The 17,652-nt window shown below is 39.7% G+C and overlaps 1 protein-coding gene across 2 annotated transcripts; it reads right to left on the bottom strand.

Annotated features, from left to right (window-relative positions):
• Positions 1-5,633: 5,633 nt before the first annotated feature.
• Positions 5,634-17,051, bottom strand: LOC147236600 (phosphatidylinositol 3,4,5-trisphosphate 3-phosphatase and dual-specificity protein phosphatase PTEN). Of its 2 annotated transcripts, XM_086171365.1 has the most exons (11): positions 16,723-17,051; positions 16,280-16,628; positions 12,346-12,430; positions 12,179-12,223; positions 12,040-12,083; positions 11,555-11,793; positions 9,622-9,763; positions 8,232-8,300; positions 7,571-7,737; positions 6,838-7,095; positions 5,634-6,724 (listed from the first exon to the last, which is right to left on the bottom strand). In XM_086171365.1, exons 2-11 carry the CDS (start codon positions 16,356-16,358, stop codon positions 6,539-6,541), a joined length of 1,314 nt encoding a protein of 437 aa, XP_086027491.1. In that variant the 5' UTR covers positions 16,359-16,628; positions 16,723-17,051; the 3' UTR covers positions 5,634-6,538. The 2 variants fall into 2 exon arrangements, with proteins under 2 accessions (XP_086027491.1, XP_086027499.1); XM_086171373.1 differs by lacking the exon at positions 8,232-8,300 and having other exon boundaries at positions 16,723-17,048.
• Positions 17,052-17,652: the final 601 nt, after the last annotated feature.

Raw genomic sequence — 17,652 nt, 5'->3', positions numbered from 1 at the left:
AGACTCCTTCAACCTTCTGCAGCAGCTGTAGGCATAGGACAGAATGGATGTACAACTGAAAATTTCAGAAATATAATAATCATTCTTTGGGTCAAATCTCAAAAGTGCTGCATATATGGTTAAAACATATATTCGATCAGTTGTTTCTGATTCATCTGCCACCTGTTCCAGTATCCTTGCAATCTATCATTGGAACCAACTTTGCAAAACTTTCGTTTCACCATTAATTTTGTTATTACAATATTGTCCGGAAATACCTCAACCACTGTAATTATTTACAGTCATTACACATGCCTCTCTAGAACCTAGGGGACCTCTCCAATGATACTGCATCTATATTTACAATATTTTTCATAATTTTGCATTATAGCTGTGGTGGCTCTGGTAATCCTGGGTTCAGAGTTTGTTGGTTGATCTTCACTCCATGCTTCAAACAACAGGAGATTATTTCAGGGGTGAACATGTAATCCTCTGAACTCTCTTCTTCTGCACAATATGGGCAAAATGAAGATCAAGACCCATTTATCTGCTTTTTATCTTTTATTACCAAGCTCTATGGGAAGCCTGTTCATGAAAATTGCTATATGAATAAAACTAACCAGCTGACCCTACAGGTTAAGAGGTAAGAGTAATTTCATGGTTGCACAAATTTTACAAATAGTATTTCTAATACAGACTTTTAGGTTTTTAAGTTGTCTTACATTTATCTTCATCCAAAGACCATCAGATGATAATCAGTTCTTAGGCAAAAAAGTATTCTATTATGGGCAAATACTGCTCATAACCCAAGTCATTTAATTCTCTGTCAAGTAGCATTTTGCTGTATTTTTATTGCCCATGTCTTTTAGATATCTTGAGCACTTGCATTTGCTTTCAAATTCAGCCACATAAAATGAAGTGCTGCAGTGGGAGTACTTTTCACTTCAGGGTTCCTATCACAGATAGCCAAACTTAACACAATTCAAGTTCCTGTTGGAGTAATGTGTGTGTGTAAGTATGCAGTCCTTTCGTTACACAGATTGTCACATAGTGATTCTTCTCTTTTTATATTTGCTACTGGTTTTAAGAGGACCATAAAGTACAATGAGAATGATATGTGCTCATCATTAATGAAGAAAGAGATTTTCATGCTTTGAGTAAGAGGGGAAGATGGCGGGTGTAAGAAGTGAAAGCATAGTAAGTGTTTCCATGTTTGACATGTATTCATGAAGACTGACATAAACATGCACAAATTGACAACAATGAGGGGAAATGCTTATAAAAATCATACCCTCTTGCACACTGACGTACACCTTTCAGGAATCATGAATGACTCAGTATTAAATATTAATAATACTATCTTCAATTGTTTATACAGTGACACTTTGTCCAGCTCATGTTGAGGAGCAGGATAACATGATGATTCAAGATTGTCACATGTACTGTCACATGTACAGTGTAGAAACATGTTTCCCTGTACCGTAAAATTCGTACTTTGCTGGTGGCCCAGTTGGTAGTGGGTGCCCCTCCAATCGGATAGTTGTTCAATCCCCAGCGCCTCCTGTCTGCATGCCGAAGTGTCCTCAGGCAAGACACTGAACCTCCCCAGTTGCTCCCAATGGTGTGGTCGGTGCCTTGCATAACAGCGCTGCCGCCATCAGTGTACGAGTGAATAGGTGACTGTGAAATCAAGTGTAAAATGCCTTGAAACTGCAAGGTGTTGGAAGTGCTCTAGACAACCATTAACTAGATCTAAATATCCACCTTTCTGAAAAAACAAACATGTTTATCCAATCATCAATGTAATTTTTCCCTCCCAATTCCACTTCTTCATTAAGAATAGTTCCTGTGTCCCACAAGGGGATATTTTGGAGAATTCCCATCAAGAGAGAAACCATGTGAATATTCAAAAGTGGTACCGACTTCAAATCGACCTCAATGTCACGGTTAGAAACAAACCTGCGTGAGACACATCGTATAGTGTAATTATGAAGTTTGGATGAGCCATTCATTGTTGTCATCATGCTTTTTACATAATACAGAATAAGTGTTACTGTGGCTATCAGTCCAAAAGTTTTATGAAATAGATCATTGTAAAAAAAAAAAAAAAAAAAACAGTTGATCATTTGTCTCAGAGGAAAAAACTGAACAGGATCCCAACTTTGCATCTTGGATCAATAAAAAAAAAAAAAAAGGGTGATAAATAGTCCACAGTTAAGACTACAGATGGTTTCCTTTTCTACAGTTGGCACGAGTGAATTATTGAAGCATTTATGTTTATCCTTTATATTTGTGTTTTAAATATAAAGTTTGCATGACAGCAAACTAAAATGTTGCTGTAGTTTCATTCACAAAGTACTTTACTGGCCGAGCATATTTGCTTGTTTTCCCAATCAGCCATCGCAGCAGACCACCGTGAAGAGAGGCAGAGAGGCATTTAGCATGTTAAAAGACCATATGGGAGACCATGAGTGTGCACATAGAGAAATGATATGCCTGTGGTCCTGAGTGGGGTTATGTGAGTCTGTGGGAGGCATGGTATGACTTTTTACATACTGTATTATATTTATGCATATCTATGAGCACGATAGTCTGCATGTGTGGGTGTTTGCACTTTTTCTACAGCCTCTTAGTTGTTCTGCGGCTACCAAGCCTTTAGTAGCAGAACTTACGATGTCTGCATGAGTGTGCGTTTCCCTGTGTGTGTGTGTGTGTGTGTGTGTGTGTGTGTGTGTGTGTGTGTGTGTGTGTTAAAGCTTTTGTTTAATTTCTACTTCCTGTTTTATTCTTGGCCTAATCCAAACGCAACACAGCTGTGCAGTCAGCCTGAGAAAGAGGACTTGGGGGATGGGTTGCCAGGTCCTGGTGAGTGCAGCCATGATCTACAACTGCTACCAACAGATGGAAGGGAAATGGGGTTACCAGCTTGGGTTTATCTTCTATTTGTAGGCCAGACTGCCCCCCTCAATGCCCACCCCTCTGTATTTGGTCGCAATAATATGCTTACATGTCTATGGTTCTCTTTTCTCAGTGGTGTGATGGATAGTATTTAGAGGGCTATTATTTTTTTTAAATAGAACATAATTTTGTCATTGTGAGAAAAATATAATACACACACTTGTGGCCCATGTTGTCAGATATGTTGTGAAGTTCTCCTGCTTCTCAAGATATATATTTCCATTGATCTCTTGAGTATTTATTAATTATTCTCCAGGTCACCACTTCTATAATGCCAGATATACCTATCATATAACAGTGTGCACATTTTGGTGGCTCAAAGTGCATTGTTTTTATATTATTTACAAATGCTGTAACAATCCCAGTTAGCAATATGTCTAACTGGATCGACAGGCATGTTCTACGTGCGCCTTTTTAAATAACTAAAGATCTGTTTGTGTTACTCAGTTTTGTCTAGTTTGTTTGGCTTCTGGTATTAAATTTTCTCAAAGGTTTACCCCATTTCATGGTATTTATTTGTAAATCAAAATTTAATGCCACTCGTGTTTTTGATTGTAAGTGGTTATTCTAATATGCTGGTTTGTCTGTCAAAACTCCAATCATATGAGAGATGTTCATAAAATTTCATAGGGTATAGCACGGATGAAGAAAAAACAATGTTGGTAGATTATTTTTATATGTCATGAAACTGCATATTTTACACTGGCAAAGACAAAGGCCTGGACTCATTAATATCGATCTGATTTTAAAAAAAAAAATGTTTTTGGATTATTCTTACTCAGTGGATGGGATGGTGAAAAAGCCCAGAAAGGATTTGGGGGAGAAGAATTGTTTCATTTAGATTAAAATATTAACCCTTATTGAGCTTGTTGCAGAACTAAACTCAGCAGTATGCCCTCCTAGTTCACATTTGTCATTATCCCTTTTGTGGCAGGTAAAATGCATCCATGATGAAGAGAGTAGCATTGAACATTTTTTTTTTTGTGGGGGACAGCATGGCTGCGGTGGTAAGAGCGGTTGCGTTGGAACCGAAAGCTCCTGGTTTGGTTCCCGAGCTCCCCCTCACCTGTCAAAACATTGGTGACGAAAAAACTGAACCCTTAACTGCAACCTGGACACTACCAACGAGGCTGCTTGTGGCCCATGATGGCTAAGATATAGAGAATGATGCCCCAAGTGATCAATACTATGTTAAAGAAAAATGGCTGTATATATTACCAATTTAGAATTATTTTTCTTTTCTTGTTCTGTCCTGAGACCAAGAAAGGTCTGAGCAGTTTTGAATGTCTAATAACTTCAAAAGCAAGACTTCTCCTAGTCTCCTGTGCATCTCATTTTAAGTCAAAGCTTGTGCTCAAGGTATACAGAGGCTATTTACTGACATTTCAGATGCTTTTGTGCCTTTATGATTACGTGTAAGTGATAAAGAGGACAATGTAAAACACAAGACGAGTTCTGGTCAAGTCAGGCCTTCTTCATTCTTGCCCATTTGTGGAGAGCTAAGGCATCTCTCTGGTCTCCCTCAACTCAGCGCAGCACATTCATTATTAATCTACCAGTCTCTCCCTCCCTCTCAGTTCAGCCAATTACAATTGGGCCCCTGCGACTTCTGCCTGTCTTATTCGTCGCTGCACTGGTTAGCTTTGATGTCTCTATCAACACGAAAGAGCTGGGGATGGTCTTAATACAGCAGAAGGGATTATGTGATTGCTTGCCACAGAGGGTGGAACATTTCTTAAAAAAAAAAAACTATATATATATATATATATATATATATATATGTTCGTGTGTGTGTGTGTTCATATAATCGTAAATTCATACTTTATCAGGGGACTTGGGGATGTGCTGTAGTCTGGGTCTTGCCACTCTCTGCTCTCCTATCACAGTGACATGGTCGTTAATCCTGTTACTCTTTCATTTGGGGATTGGTACAACTGCAAGTAGAGCAGGCTCGTCTCAGTGAGGCCTCCTGCTCCTCCCTCCTGGGCTGGTAGCCTTTCCTTCCTCTCCTCATTTCAAGTGGAGAATGCCTCAATTAACCAGCAACAACCACTCAGCTTGCAACGCTGACGGTTCCCAAGGTTAGGCAATGTTACACTTAGAAATGCTCAACTTATCAATTTTCAAAGGCGTTTGCTTTGAAATTGCCCAGGAAATGTACAATCAAAAAATAACAGTTCCCATGAAGAGTAAAAGGCAAACTTAGTAAAAGTGTGATAATCAGTGGACTTGCCTCCCCCACTGAACACCATCAAATGTAGATGCCTGGCTTGCTTGTTTGTTTGAAGTGGGCTCTACGCCCTCAGCTGAACTTTTTAAATAATCCTTCCATTTCCCTACCTCAGGTCCCACCTGCTATTTGCAGCACTGACCTTTAAAGCAGGAAGTAACTGTTAACACAGCTCCAGCAGCTGCAATGACAACCTGCTTTACAGCATTTTTCTCCTGAAGCCGAGCACTTTATCCCCAACATACAACCTTGTACATCCAGGTTATGGGGTTTGAGCGGTTTCCTCAATTGTCAGCCAAGGTCTTGCAAAAACATACATAATATGAAATTCATTCTCACTCTGCGTATTTTCCATTAACTGCAGAGTGAAGGGAATATATTACATAATCCCTCTGATGTAATTTTCGAAGCATGACTCAAAGCACTGGGGAACCCCATGCAGAAGACACATTTCAAAATTGGTCTCTTTAAGAAAAGACAACATTGCATACATTTATTAGGGATGGACGCCAATTTCAATACATGCAAGTCACCATTGTCCTTTAAATGTAGTGTTGACATTATTGCAAACACTTGTCTCCCTGCTGTTTTGTGTATTATATTTTTATTATCTTAGGATAAAAAAACATTAACAATTACATGGGATGCCTTGTTCTGCATAATTTAACGTATACACAGTGGGAACAGGAATGGCAATGCTTAGACGTCATCACAGCCTCTTCATAACCCCACCCACCCCAACCCACGGCCAGCATGCAGTTTGCACTGCACAAAGGCCAAAAGTCACGTGAGACAGCCTGCAAAGAGCACAAGAAGCATTCACAGTAAAGGAGGATAGGATAGGGGGGAGGCAGAGTAAAAGATGGGGCGTGGGTGAGGGGGTGGGAGGGGGAGTGAAACAAAGTGACAGCAGCACTGGCCTTGGTTTAGACAGGAGAAGGAGCAGCATTGTCCTAGTACATCATTCAAACTTCTCCCACTTCAACTCCCATCTCCTGATTGTGGTACTCTTTCCATTGTCTTTGACACAAAAAAGTTGTTTATATATGCATGTATATATGTATATACATATACGTATGTATATATATATAAACACATTTTTATAGCTACAGCACCTTTTCCCATGGGGCAACAGTGTCAATACCTTGCACATGGTAAATGGCCGTGCCAAAGAAAAAAAGAAAAATAAAAAGAAAAACAATATATTGGTCAGGATATTTATCTTTTTTTCCCTAAAATTGGCATTTGACATGGTGATATTCTATTGCCGTCTGGGGGAGGGAAGGGACAAAGGTTCTTCTTTTGAGTTTGTATTCAAGTTTTCTCCTTTTTTCTGGTGTATAATTTCTTCTTTTCCTGTTTAAAAAGAGTTCACACTTTCGTGATTTGCGTGTGCTGCTCTTCATCAAAAGGTTCATTTTCCGGATCAGAGTCAGTGGTGTCAGAGTATCGATAATGGTCTGGCTCATTGTCGCTAACGTCCGGGGTGACGGATGTCGAAGTGCTTGCCTCAGAGTTTGAAGGCTCCTCCACGGTTTTTGTAAAATACAACTTCACCTATAATTGAACATTTAGAACAAACAAATTACCACCTGTGCGAAACAAACAGCAAATAGAAGTAAACAATGAAGAAACATACTGAAAAATAAACTATTTTTGTATGAGCTTACCTTGAAGTTTGGCGAAAAGTAGCGGTTAGCTTTGTCTTTGTTGGCCTTGTCCAAGTCATTCTTAGTGAGCGTCAGGATGAGGTAGTCCCTGTCGCTTTCCCTGCTGCTGTCCCTGCTCTCAGCACTCTGCGGCTGGACCTGGGCTGGTCCCCCCTGCTGGCTCTCTACATTGTTCACTGCACCATTCTCCATCTTGTCCCCGCTCTCCTCTGGTCCAGGAATGAAGAAGGTGTTCACCCAGAAGTGAAACATTTTGTCCTGGAGAACAGAGATGAACACATTATGAAGTATTTGATATTTATTTTTAGGTGCTGACCCCTAAATAGAGCTAGTAGAACCCCAAGTATAATACACATTTTGTGCAAAGGGGGGAAGCAATAAGGACACAAGTAGTTTCTTTATAAATGATCCTGAAATACACCTAATTTTCCATGCTTACGTTTTATACAAAATGTCCATCCAGTGGAACGATTTCATATCAGATTCTGATGATATTTTAACAAAAAGACTTTAGAGGCAATACTTGTTTCTGCACTTCTCATATAACTTATTAATAAAAAAAGAAGCGACTTTATTAATGCCATTGCAAAATAAATCTACACGGTAAATTTATTTTTCTAGGGCCTGTGAGGGATCATCCCAAGCAAAAACTGAAAGCCTTTATAAACAGAAAAATTGACAATGACACATATGAAGGCAAAACAAACAAACAAACAAACAAAACGTAACCAACCTTCTTCATCATCTTATTCTGTTTATGGAAGAACTCCACTTTGATGTCTCCGCAAACCGGCAGCGGCTGGGGGAATTCGAAAAACATGTGCTTGTCCTCACGCCGGGTATGAGTGGGGTTTGACGTGTGAATCTTTACTTTAAGTTGGTATACAACAAACTGGGGATCTGAAAAAGTGAACAAAATTAAAAAAAGTGTTGATGGTGCAAGGGAGCAGGGGTGTGGTGGTAAAAAATTGTGAAGGGGCAAGGTTGAGAAACAAAAGACAAGAGTTACAGAGGAGACAGTGTTATTACATGAGTTTGACAAAACAGAGCATCCTCCATGGAGTTAAGTGCAAAATAAGAAAAAAACAATTAAAAATAAGAGGAAAGAAAGGAAAGTAACAGACCACACAATGTAACACCCAAATAGACCCAGAACCAAAGAAAGTGGACCCTATTCTGATGGAAAACCATGGTTTATGTATTGGACCAATGCATCAAGAAGAGATTAAAACATTCCCTTCCTGTCACGATGAGAGCGCTGCTTGGGGTGGAGCTAGCCTTGTTCCAACCCTGCAAGGCAACAAGTTTGCCTTTGACTTCAACTGCCTAATGATAAACCCCTGGGGCCACATAAAACAAAACGAGTAAAATAATAATGCATAAAAGTCATTTACCCCAATGCCAATTCCCTTTCTTGAAGCCCTGAGGGGTTGGCTCGCTCCTGTTTTTAACGGTACTGTCCCCTTAGAGAGAAAGAAGGAGATTATCACATACAGGGCCTGGCTGTCTTGTCAGGTTTTTGACGGCACAGTAGGAAGAAATACAACTGGTCTTCACAAATATTCACATCTATATACTTTGGATAAAACAAAATATTGGTTGAAAAATTGACAAGAGAGCAGATATGTAATTAGAAATACAAGGTGGAGAGAAGAAAGTGTGGACTTGAAGTTGCTAACAATCAAAAAAAATCTCCTTTTGTGACTAACAAAACTGTGATGTGTTACATGTCCCCTTTTTCTGTGGTGTGCTGCAACCTCAGGGTAGAACATGGATTTCTGTGTGTCAACATGCCAAACTCAGAATAGGTCCTTCAAAAAAGCAAGTTAAGAGAAGAATCCATAGAGTCAAGGCCATTCAGAGCAGTTAGGCGTTAGGGTGAAAAGCCAAAGAAATTGAGGAGGGGTTGCTTTTTCTGACAGACATATTTAGATAGAACAAAAGCACAACATTGTGTGACTCAGACACATTTGATAAAGAGTAAAGGATTATCTAGTGAGTTTCCACCTAAACTGTAAATAGTGCAACCTAAAGAAGATACATTTACATTTTTAAACACCATTACACTTTGAGCAAATATGCAAGGATTTGTTTAAAGTTCAATATTACACTTAATAATGATGTTTTTCAGTGTGAAGGAAAATGTTTTGTTTCTTTTACATTTCAGTTACTTTCTGCTTATGGTGAAATTAAGCATGCATAGTCCACTTGTGTGTGTGGGGAGTGAGAAACAACAACATTACAGGTAAAAAATAAACTCCAAATGAAGCAGTAATACATATATAATATATGTGTGTGATTTTCCAAGGGTCTCCTTGCTCTGCTTTTTAGAGGCTTTCTGATCTCATGAGCTTATAAAATTGTTAAATCAGCAACTGATATCTGTCATGTGTTTTTCTTCAGTGAGAGGATGCCAAGGAAAGACATCCTATGATCCTAATAATATTTGAAAATTCCATTTAGGTCAAATGGCATTGATTTAATTCAAGGCAAATTTTTCAAAAAGGTCAAAATAAAAACTTCTTGAAAGCAGCAAACAGAGGACTTAATGAGTAAGAATTTGGCCTTATTAGTCAAAGGTCCGAAAATACAGCAGTGAATTCAATAATTTGGTGCCCAGTTATGACACAGCTCCACCATGAGAGTACCTGCTCTGTTCGACATATTGGGGTGTAGCGTGGGTGAGCCTTACAGTGCACAACACTATCCAGAGCTCTTATTCTGTTTGAACAGCACTATGCATGCCTACGCCCTAGTTTAAAGTTGAACAGTAGTGTGACTCACTGCAGGTGCCCCCGCTGAACATGGGGAGAGTCTCGAACACCATTTTGTGGAAGAGGAGCGCCACCGGCTTGTACACTAGCTGGTTCTTCAGTAGGTAGCTGTAGTAGTAGACATAGCGGCGCTGGCTTGGGATTGTTACTCCCTGCAATAGCAGAAAAAAAAAAAAACGTTTATATTAAGAAGTGCCAGACTTGTGTCACAGATGAATTAGAGAAAAGCACCTGCAAGTGGACTTTGCATGGCTGAGAAAAAAACATGGCCGGATGAAATTATTTACATAGGAATGTAATTTTCAGTTCATTTTGTTTGACAGTCTCACATACAAACAAACAAACAAAGGCCTAATAAATTAAAAAAGAATTGGAGGAATGTGTGAGAGTTGTTCCCTTTTAGTTTTGCTCAGGAAATGGCAAATTTTCACTGTTTTAGAAAAAAAAAAGAGGTGGAAAAACAGTCAAAAAAAAGAAAAAATTACCAGTAGACAAAATTTTCTGTATCAAGCAAAAATGAAGGGAACAATCTCTCAGCTCTTCTAAACAGAGACAGAACTACTACCAGCAGTTATTTTGAAATATCACACATCTATCTATCTTAATAGAAGTGGAATAGTATTTTGAAGCGTTTGCATCTCTTAAAACATCATTTACAAGTAGGTTGGCATTATGGACAGTTGAAAACATTTTTTTTTCTTTCTTGCCTCAGCTATTCTGTTGTTGCCCTCGGTTTCCAACTCAGATGTTACCACTAAGAGAAATTGTCAGACAACCAATAGACAGATATTGTGAGGGCATCTTCTAGTCATGGTGACCTAAGTAACTGGTAGCGTGGATTCTTTTTAAGGGTTCAGAGCTAGCTTGTCCGCCCTAAATAGATTAACTTTTCCTTATTCTCATCAGTTTGTTTTTTTCAAATGACAAAAACATAGCACTCTTAAGAGGTTCACAGTACCAAAAGTTCTTGAAAGTAGTGAAGAGAACTCTTGAGAATTTGGCCTTGTGAGTGCAAGTCCAAAAATACAACTAGTACCAAAATAGGTATTTTAATCAATTTGCACTGAAAACACTTGTTGGTTTTCCATCTAAATGAATCACATGCATAAAAATGATTTAAAAAAAAAAAAAAAAACAGCTTAGGAAAGGCAAAATTTGCATGGGCTTTCATTCATAAACATTGAGCAAAGTTGGTTCATCACAATTGTCAGTAAGTGGCGATAGTTCTGAGGGTACTTGGCTTTGCCCCTGCAGGGGGGGAATACGTTTCATTGATTTATTCAATGCAATATTGTTAATGTGTCAGTGATTCATTCAAGGAAAGTACCTTTCATTTCACAGGCTACCATTTTTGATGACATTTCTATGCATCAAATGTTCACAGAATCAATTTCCATTGCACCAAACATTTCTTTTTGATCAATACAGCAACTTTTTTTTCATCCTCCAAAGATGTTTAATCAGGTTTGACATTTTTTGTTTCTTTCCATGGCCAGATTTTAAATATGCATAGAACATGTGTATGGACAACCGCTATAGCATTTTTGCATCTTTGATTGTTGTATTCAAAAGATGCATGTTTTTAATTTATTTAACAAAGAGTTAGTGCTGCTGCCATTCAGAGAAGTAGGACAAAAGTGACATATACTTTTATTTTTTTTAAAGAAGGGTGGTAGAGGCCAGGCATTGACATACTTAGCAGATCAATAATATGATAGATATGACAGGTAGTTGATATCTCTGGGTTAGTTGGTTATTTGGCAACTCAAAAACCTAGCAAACAGCTGTGCTGATTTTTCAAAAATTATCATGTAACATTGAACTCTTCCAGACTTTAATTTATAACAAATATCAAAAAAGGTAATCCATGAAACAAACATCAGGGCCCGCCACATTTGCAATGACTAACTAAACTGACAAGGATAGAGAATAGGTTGTCTAACCTTCTTGTCCCTTGTCCTGACTTCACCATAAAAGTCAAGTGCTTCTTGGGCCTCCAGGAATTTGCCCCGATGAAGGAGATAGGCGCAGATCATGACTCCAGTACGGCCTTTCCCAGCCTTACAGTGAATGGCCGCCACGTGATTGTCATCCTCGCTGAGCCACTGGTCCAGGTCTTCACAGAACGGCTTAATTAGCTCCAGCTGAGGAGGGTTGTGGTCTTCGAAGGGGTACTGTGCAACTGATGCGTGACCAGATGCAGACCCAAGCAAAGTTGTAATGAGATGAAAAAAAATAAATAAATAATATATATATAAAAATGTAGACAGGAACACAGCAGCAGATAGGTCAGGATGAAAGGGAGGGAGAAAATGGACATTTTGTGAGATTCAACAACATTGTGAGTCATCAGGTGTTTGCCTCTGGCATAATATGAGACTTTTTTTTTAGCGGAAAAAGGCTCAAGTGAACATGTAAGTTGGCATACCTCTGCAGTTAAATTTGGCAGCATCGTAGTGTCTTTCTGCGCAGCTGAAACGGGAAGAAGAAAATCCAGTCAGCGGTGAAACAGAGGAAGTTGGTGAGTGAAAAGAGCAGTTACGATAGAGAAAACGTGAAGGACTTACAGGTTGTAGATTTTGTAATGGTTTTTATGTTTTGAATCCAGAAACCTGTTTCCAGAGAACATAACCAAAGAGAAATCGTCTATGAGATCAATGCAAAAAAATACACATTCAACAAAATACTTTTCCTACACTTGTTCACCCTCTGACATTAAGCCAGCACAACTCACCGAACTACATCATCTATATTGTTTCTGTACACGCCTTCGAGTCGCTCAGCTGGAAAGCCCATAGCAATGATGTTTGGGTATATATCTGTTCAGACGTGAAGTCAAGGAAGTATACATTCTGCATATTAATGAAAATCAAAACATATCAATCAAAATAAGACATAAAAGTACAGAAAAGAGATCAGACATTTAACAGAATTCAAACAGAACATTGTTGCATTGTGGATTTTGACCATTCGTAAATTCATCAGCAAGAATTCACCAGATAATATTAACCAAAAAAAAAGACAAAACCAGCAAGAAATTCCCTAAAGAGTAACAAAAAGTCTCTGAAAATAAGCACTTATGCTAATTAAATGCCACCCCCCCATTTCTAAGCCTGAATATCCAAAAGAATCTTCTCCGTAATGACTTTTTTCCCTTTTGCCCAGCACGACCTAGGATACTGATCCTTTCAATACATATGCAACAAATACAAGCAATAAATAAATTGAATTCTGTGTAAAAATGTATTCCATCAATAAGAAATTAGAGCACATATATATGAATGAGCGACAGAGCGTGAAAAAGTTTCAGCAAATGTCAATATGAGGGTGTCACTGTAGTGGTGGATAGATGAGAACACAGAGGAGGGGTGCTGAGCAGTGTGTGTGTTTCCACGTGTTGTGACAGATGGCCTTGACAGTGAGAAGAAAGGACGGGAGTAACAGCGCTCCTGCTCAAGCCAGGCCACATGTGGGTGCACAAGAAGAGTGTCTGCTCTCTGACCTGCAGGTATTTTTAGAAACTAAAGTTATATTGGGATGATTGCAAATGTTCAACTTATCTCTCATTTGGGTTCTTCACAACAGTTTGAAACGGCTATCTATGAAAAACCCATGCATCAACGTCATGATGCACACACATTAAATCAATCAACAAGTAACTTCCAGCTGCATCACAATTCCTGCAATTTTTACATCATTGAACAGGGCTCTCTATTTCAGCACAGGAGATGGAAAGTGTCACAGCCAAATATACAGTGACATTAATACAATCTTAAAGGCACACATTACTGATATGTTGTGATAAAAAGAATAATGGAGTTGGCATGCATGAATTCAAAAACGCCTTCCTGTAACTGATAATCCACCGATGGCAAAAAGCTGTGGGTTTTCACACTATAACCACTAACGAAAGGGTAACCTTTTCTTATGCTTCCTGTGTTGTGTCAAATAGAAAAAGGATCAATATTTCTCATTGGATTTTTCTAATTTCAAGCAGATGGTTATCTAGAACCAGATCACTTTGGAAACAAACAGCCAACAGTACTTTGCTATCAGCAGTTCTGTGCAAGTACAATCAAAGACAAGCAATTTTTTACATTTTCAAAGAATTTGCTAAATGATCTAAAGAGAGCTGAACAGCCACATTTGGAGGAGAGGTAAAACTCTACATGCAAACCTTATCACCTTAATTTCATTGTTTTGGGCAGCTAAACTGAGTTAAAAGCAGGTGACATCCAGCCCAGATTATTATTTCACATGGAAGTAGCTATCGTTCATAAAACCAGGTTCATTATTCACCCTGCTGCTGCTTCATGCAGGTAAAGTATGTGAACACAAGAATCAACAAGCCCAATAACTAATCTATACTGATATCCGAATACTGTCGGGCTACTTCCAAGCAGCCTACAAATCCGGACCCTATCTATGCATACTTTGCCATAATCCCTTCCACTTATGCCGTAAAGACCTAATTAGGAGCCAGATACAGTTTTTCTATGTTTTTTAATAGGTTACTCAAACCCTTGGACCTACTGGCAAAGTGATCACAGTAAGACTATTCTAAGTGTTTTTAAAAAGCTTCACAGCTCCCAGGAGAGCCTCAGCCCAGGGCACGGGGAACTTGGTCCCCTGCAGCTGGGAGGAAATGCACATGCAAGACCCCTCATGGAACTTTGAGTGAGAGAAAAAGCAGGAGAAAGATACACAGAAAATCAAGAATGCCTATTTGTTAAAGCCAGTCCTGCCTTGGTTCTATGCATACGCCAAATCCACAAATGAGAATGGGGGGGTGGGGGGGAAACCGGCAAGTGCAGAGCGAGGAGGGGGTTGGGGAGGACAGGAAAGGAGGAGAGCAGAGGAAAGGGGGTTAGCAGAGGGAGGGAGAATTAGAGTGGGAGTAGTCAAGAAAAAGAGCAAAGGAGAGGTGGTGGGTTGAGAGGGTAAGAGAGAGGGAGCTCACTCAGACAGCAATGCTGATACAGGATCACAGGCAACTCTATTTTAAGGGCAATTCCCAGAACTGTGATACTGCATTACATAACCACGTAGAGCCCATATTGTTTTAGACACCATGCCAAAATGATAACACAGATAGACTGAGAAGGACCCGAACCTTATCCCTAACCCTAACATGAGACTTAAAACTTAAGAGATGGCACTTCTTAGTGACATGACCCCTTCACGCCAGCATCAAGTGCACAGTAGAGTTTGTATATTACAGCAAGATATGACCATCTTTCGCCACAACATACAACCAGGTGAGATACTTCTGAAGAAACTTTTCGATCCAAGTTTCATCATCTACTTTTCCAAATACAGTAGGGTCAAGCAAATTCAATAGCCTGATTTTGGAACAGTGCTTCTGACATGCATATGGGGACTGAAACTAAAGAGAAACATTTAACTTCTCCATTCATGGGAGGCATACAAGTACTCAGCATTATTGTCAAATTAAATTCCCTATCTGTAGAAGTCTAAAATATAGAGCACTATTACTTATAGGAAAGCGAGAGTGACATGACCCTGCAAGCCATTACTATTTTTCCACCTTATTAGTTGCCTTTTCTCTACCATCAGATTAATAACAAATTATATCAATAACAGAAAATACAGAAATAGTCTAGCACAAGCTATCGTGTAAATCTTGTTTCATTCTGATACGTCCAAAGGCCTTAAGGCAGCGTGACATAACGTCTGCAAGTATTGATAGTTGCAAGTGCAGGAAGGTTTATATTTTGGCATTTCTAAAATAATGCAAATGACCAAGTTAGAAAGTAAAGTCTACGCAGTGCGATATTAATTAATGGACTCACTGTCAAACTCAAAAGTAGAAATAAAGGATGCCACAGCATTGATACCGCATGCATACCATCACTCACTGTCATCAACATCACTTTACATTAATTTGGCCAATGGCAACCGCAATATTTGGTTATTTAGCACATAGCAGACCAAACAACTTAAAAGAAATGACTCCAGGACCAGTGGCACCACACTGTATCAGCTAACAGTTAGTGAAAAACTATAACTTCTGGGGGCTTTAAGATTGCAATTCAGCCCCCTGGAAGACGGGTAATGACTGAATGACAATAATACGGTAATTACAAATACATTGATGGCCCACTGAGGAATCTATAAATTAACGTAAGGCATATAACTCCAAAGAAAGCTTGAGCAAATTCTTGCAATTACATCATTAGCCGGCCTCGTCATAAAATGTAACAGTGGGACATTTAAATACATACACAGAAGTAGACCATAAGTGATAGAGATCAAACATCATCTAACTGGCTATGGCTAACTAGATGCCACTTAATGTCACAACATTAAGCTAGATGCTAGATCAGGGGGGTGGTGTGCGAGCAAGAAGACCCGACGTTTGATCGAAAACACATTCAGGGCCGGTGCGATGAAACATTACAGCTGCAATACCACTATGACATTTATGCATGCCGGTTTGACAGATCCACCATCTTTCAAACATGCTTGGTGACAGCAAAGCAGCGCTGTCTAAACATCGAGGCAGTTAGCAGAGTAGCAGAGAAGTTAGCTACCTCACGTTACTCCACTGGCGTTTAAGGTTCCAGTTTAGGTCGTTATCATAACCGTTACATGATATGGATCGATATTCCGAACACAACGGAAATAAGGGACACGGGGAAGGATACATGTTAAGTCCAGGTCGAACCCATCCTCTTGATATCTCCTTTTGTTCCGGCTGACAATTTCTTTTATAATGGCAGTCATTGCAGCAGGTGACAGGAGTCTATAGGGGGTAAATGATGAAAACAGGTTTTTCTTGTATTGGCCGTCTGGTCGTGACTTTCGAAGTCAGCGAGCCTGCTCTGTCCGGCTTTCTGAATTTCGCAGGTCCTCGCAGAGACGGGCTAGCCAGCAGAGCTAGCAGTGACTGTCGGTAGGATTAGACAGGCTTCCTCTGGATCATAAAGACGGGCCTTGCTGTGCTCCTCCGTGCGGGCCCGACTTTCCCAATCATGCAATTCGTCTTGCGAACACCTGCAAATCAAATACATGCAGTTGTCCTATTCCGTCCAAGCTGATGGCTCAATCGCAGCTGTTGCGATCGACGGTGAGACGACCAAGAACTCACCGGTTCCCGAAACCCGTATCCAGTCAGCCAGACGTAGCTAGCTCGCTAGCTAACTAGCTAGCGCTAGCTAGCAACAATGGCTAACGATACCCCCCTTTTCGATCCAAAAGCCTCCTAACGATTTAACATTGTAGTCGACTGATTGCCAGGAACACATCTGAAAAAGTGACAGGCTCCACCTTAGATGTGTGCAAACTATACAAAGATCAAGAAGCTTCACGGATCAGTTTGACAGCTCCGTCCCGGGGAATCATCTTCTTTTCTCGCTCTTCTCGCTCCAGCTGAACTCTCAGGCTCCCATAATGGCCTCCACCGAAGGAAAAAAAGAAGGTAGAGCAGGCTGGGATTTTAGAACACATATCACGCCGCCGTCAACATCTAGTTCCACGGTTCGTTCAAAATTAACAAATGTAATAGAAATCGACGATATTTCAACTATTCATATTACACGCACATGATATTCTGCTCACATGCGTGTTTATTTAAATCGAAAAAGTTCCAAAATGAAGTTATTTCTTTCTCCTGGCGGAAGGATAATGGCAGCCCGCATACGACGCTCCCTTCTGTCAAAGTGATCACGTGTGACTGTAATTAGGGAAGTTTCTCTCATAATGTCACTTTTCGCGGCTACAACCTGCCACGGAACGCCTTCGGACCATGTTGTTTAACACATCAACTGATTTAAATTTACAGATTTTTACACAGATTTTCTGATTAACTTTCACGTATGCAATTATATTCCTCATTCAAACTGCACCAACTACTTTTAACTGAGATCAGCCCTGTTATAACTGCTGGAGAATGTGCAGTTATGTACTGGCTTCAAAGAAAATAAAACTGCTATTGCCACTGCCAGTGGTGCTGCTGCAACGACTACCATGATGGCAATAATAAAAATAACGGCGATGATCGCATTTCGTATCGTTGTAA

Source organism: Fistularia commersonii, chromosome 2 (genome assembly GCF_037954325.1).
Source record: "Fistularia commersonii isolate RoL2024-O1a breed Wild chromosome 2, RoL_Fcom_v1.0, whole genome shotgun sequence".
Lineage (NCBI taxonomy): Eukaryota > Metazoa > Chordata > Actinopteri > Syngnathiformes > Fistulariidae > Fistularia > Fistularia commersonii.
This window is presented reverse-complemented; position numbering and strand designations above follow the sequence as displayed.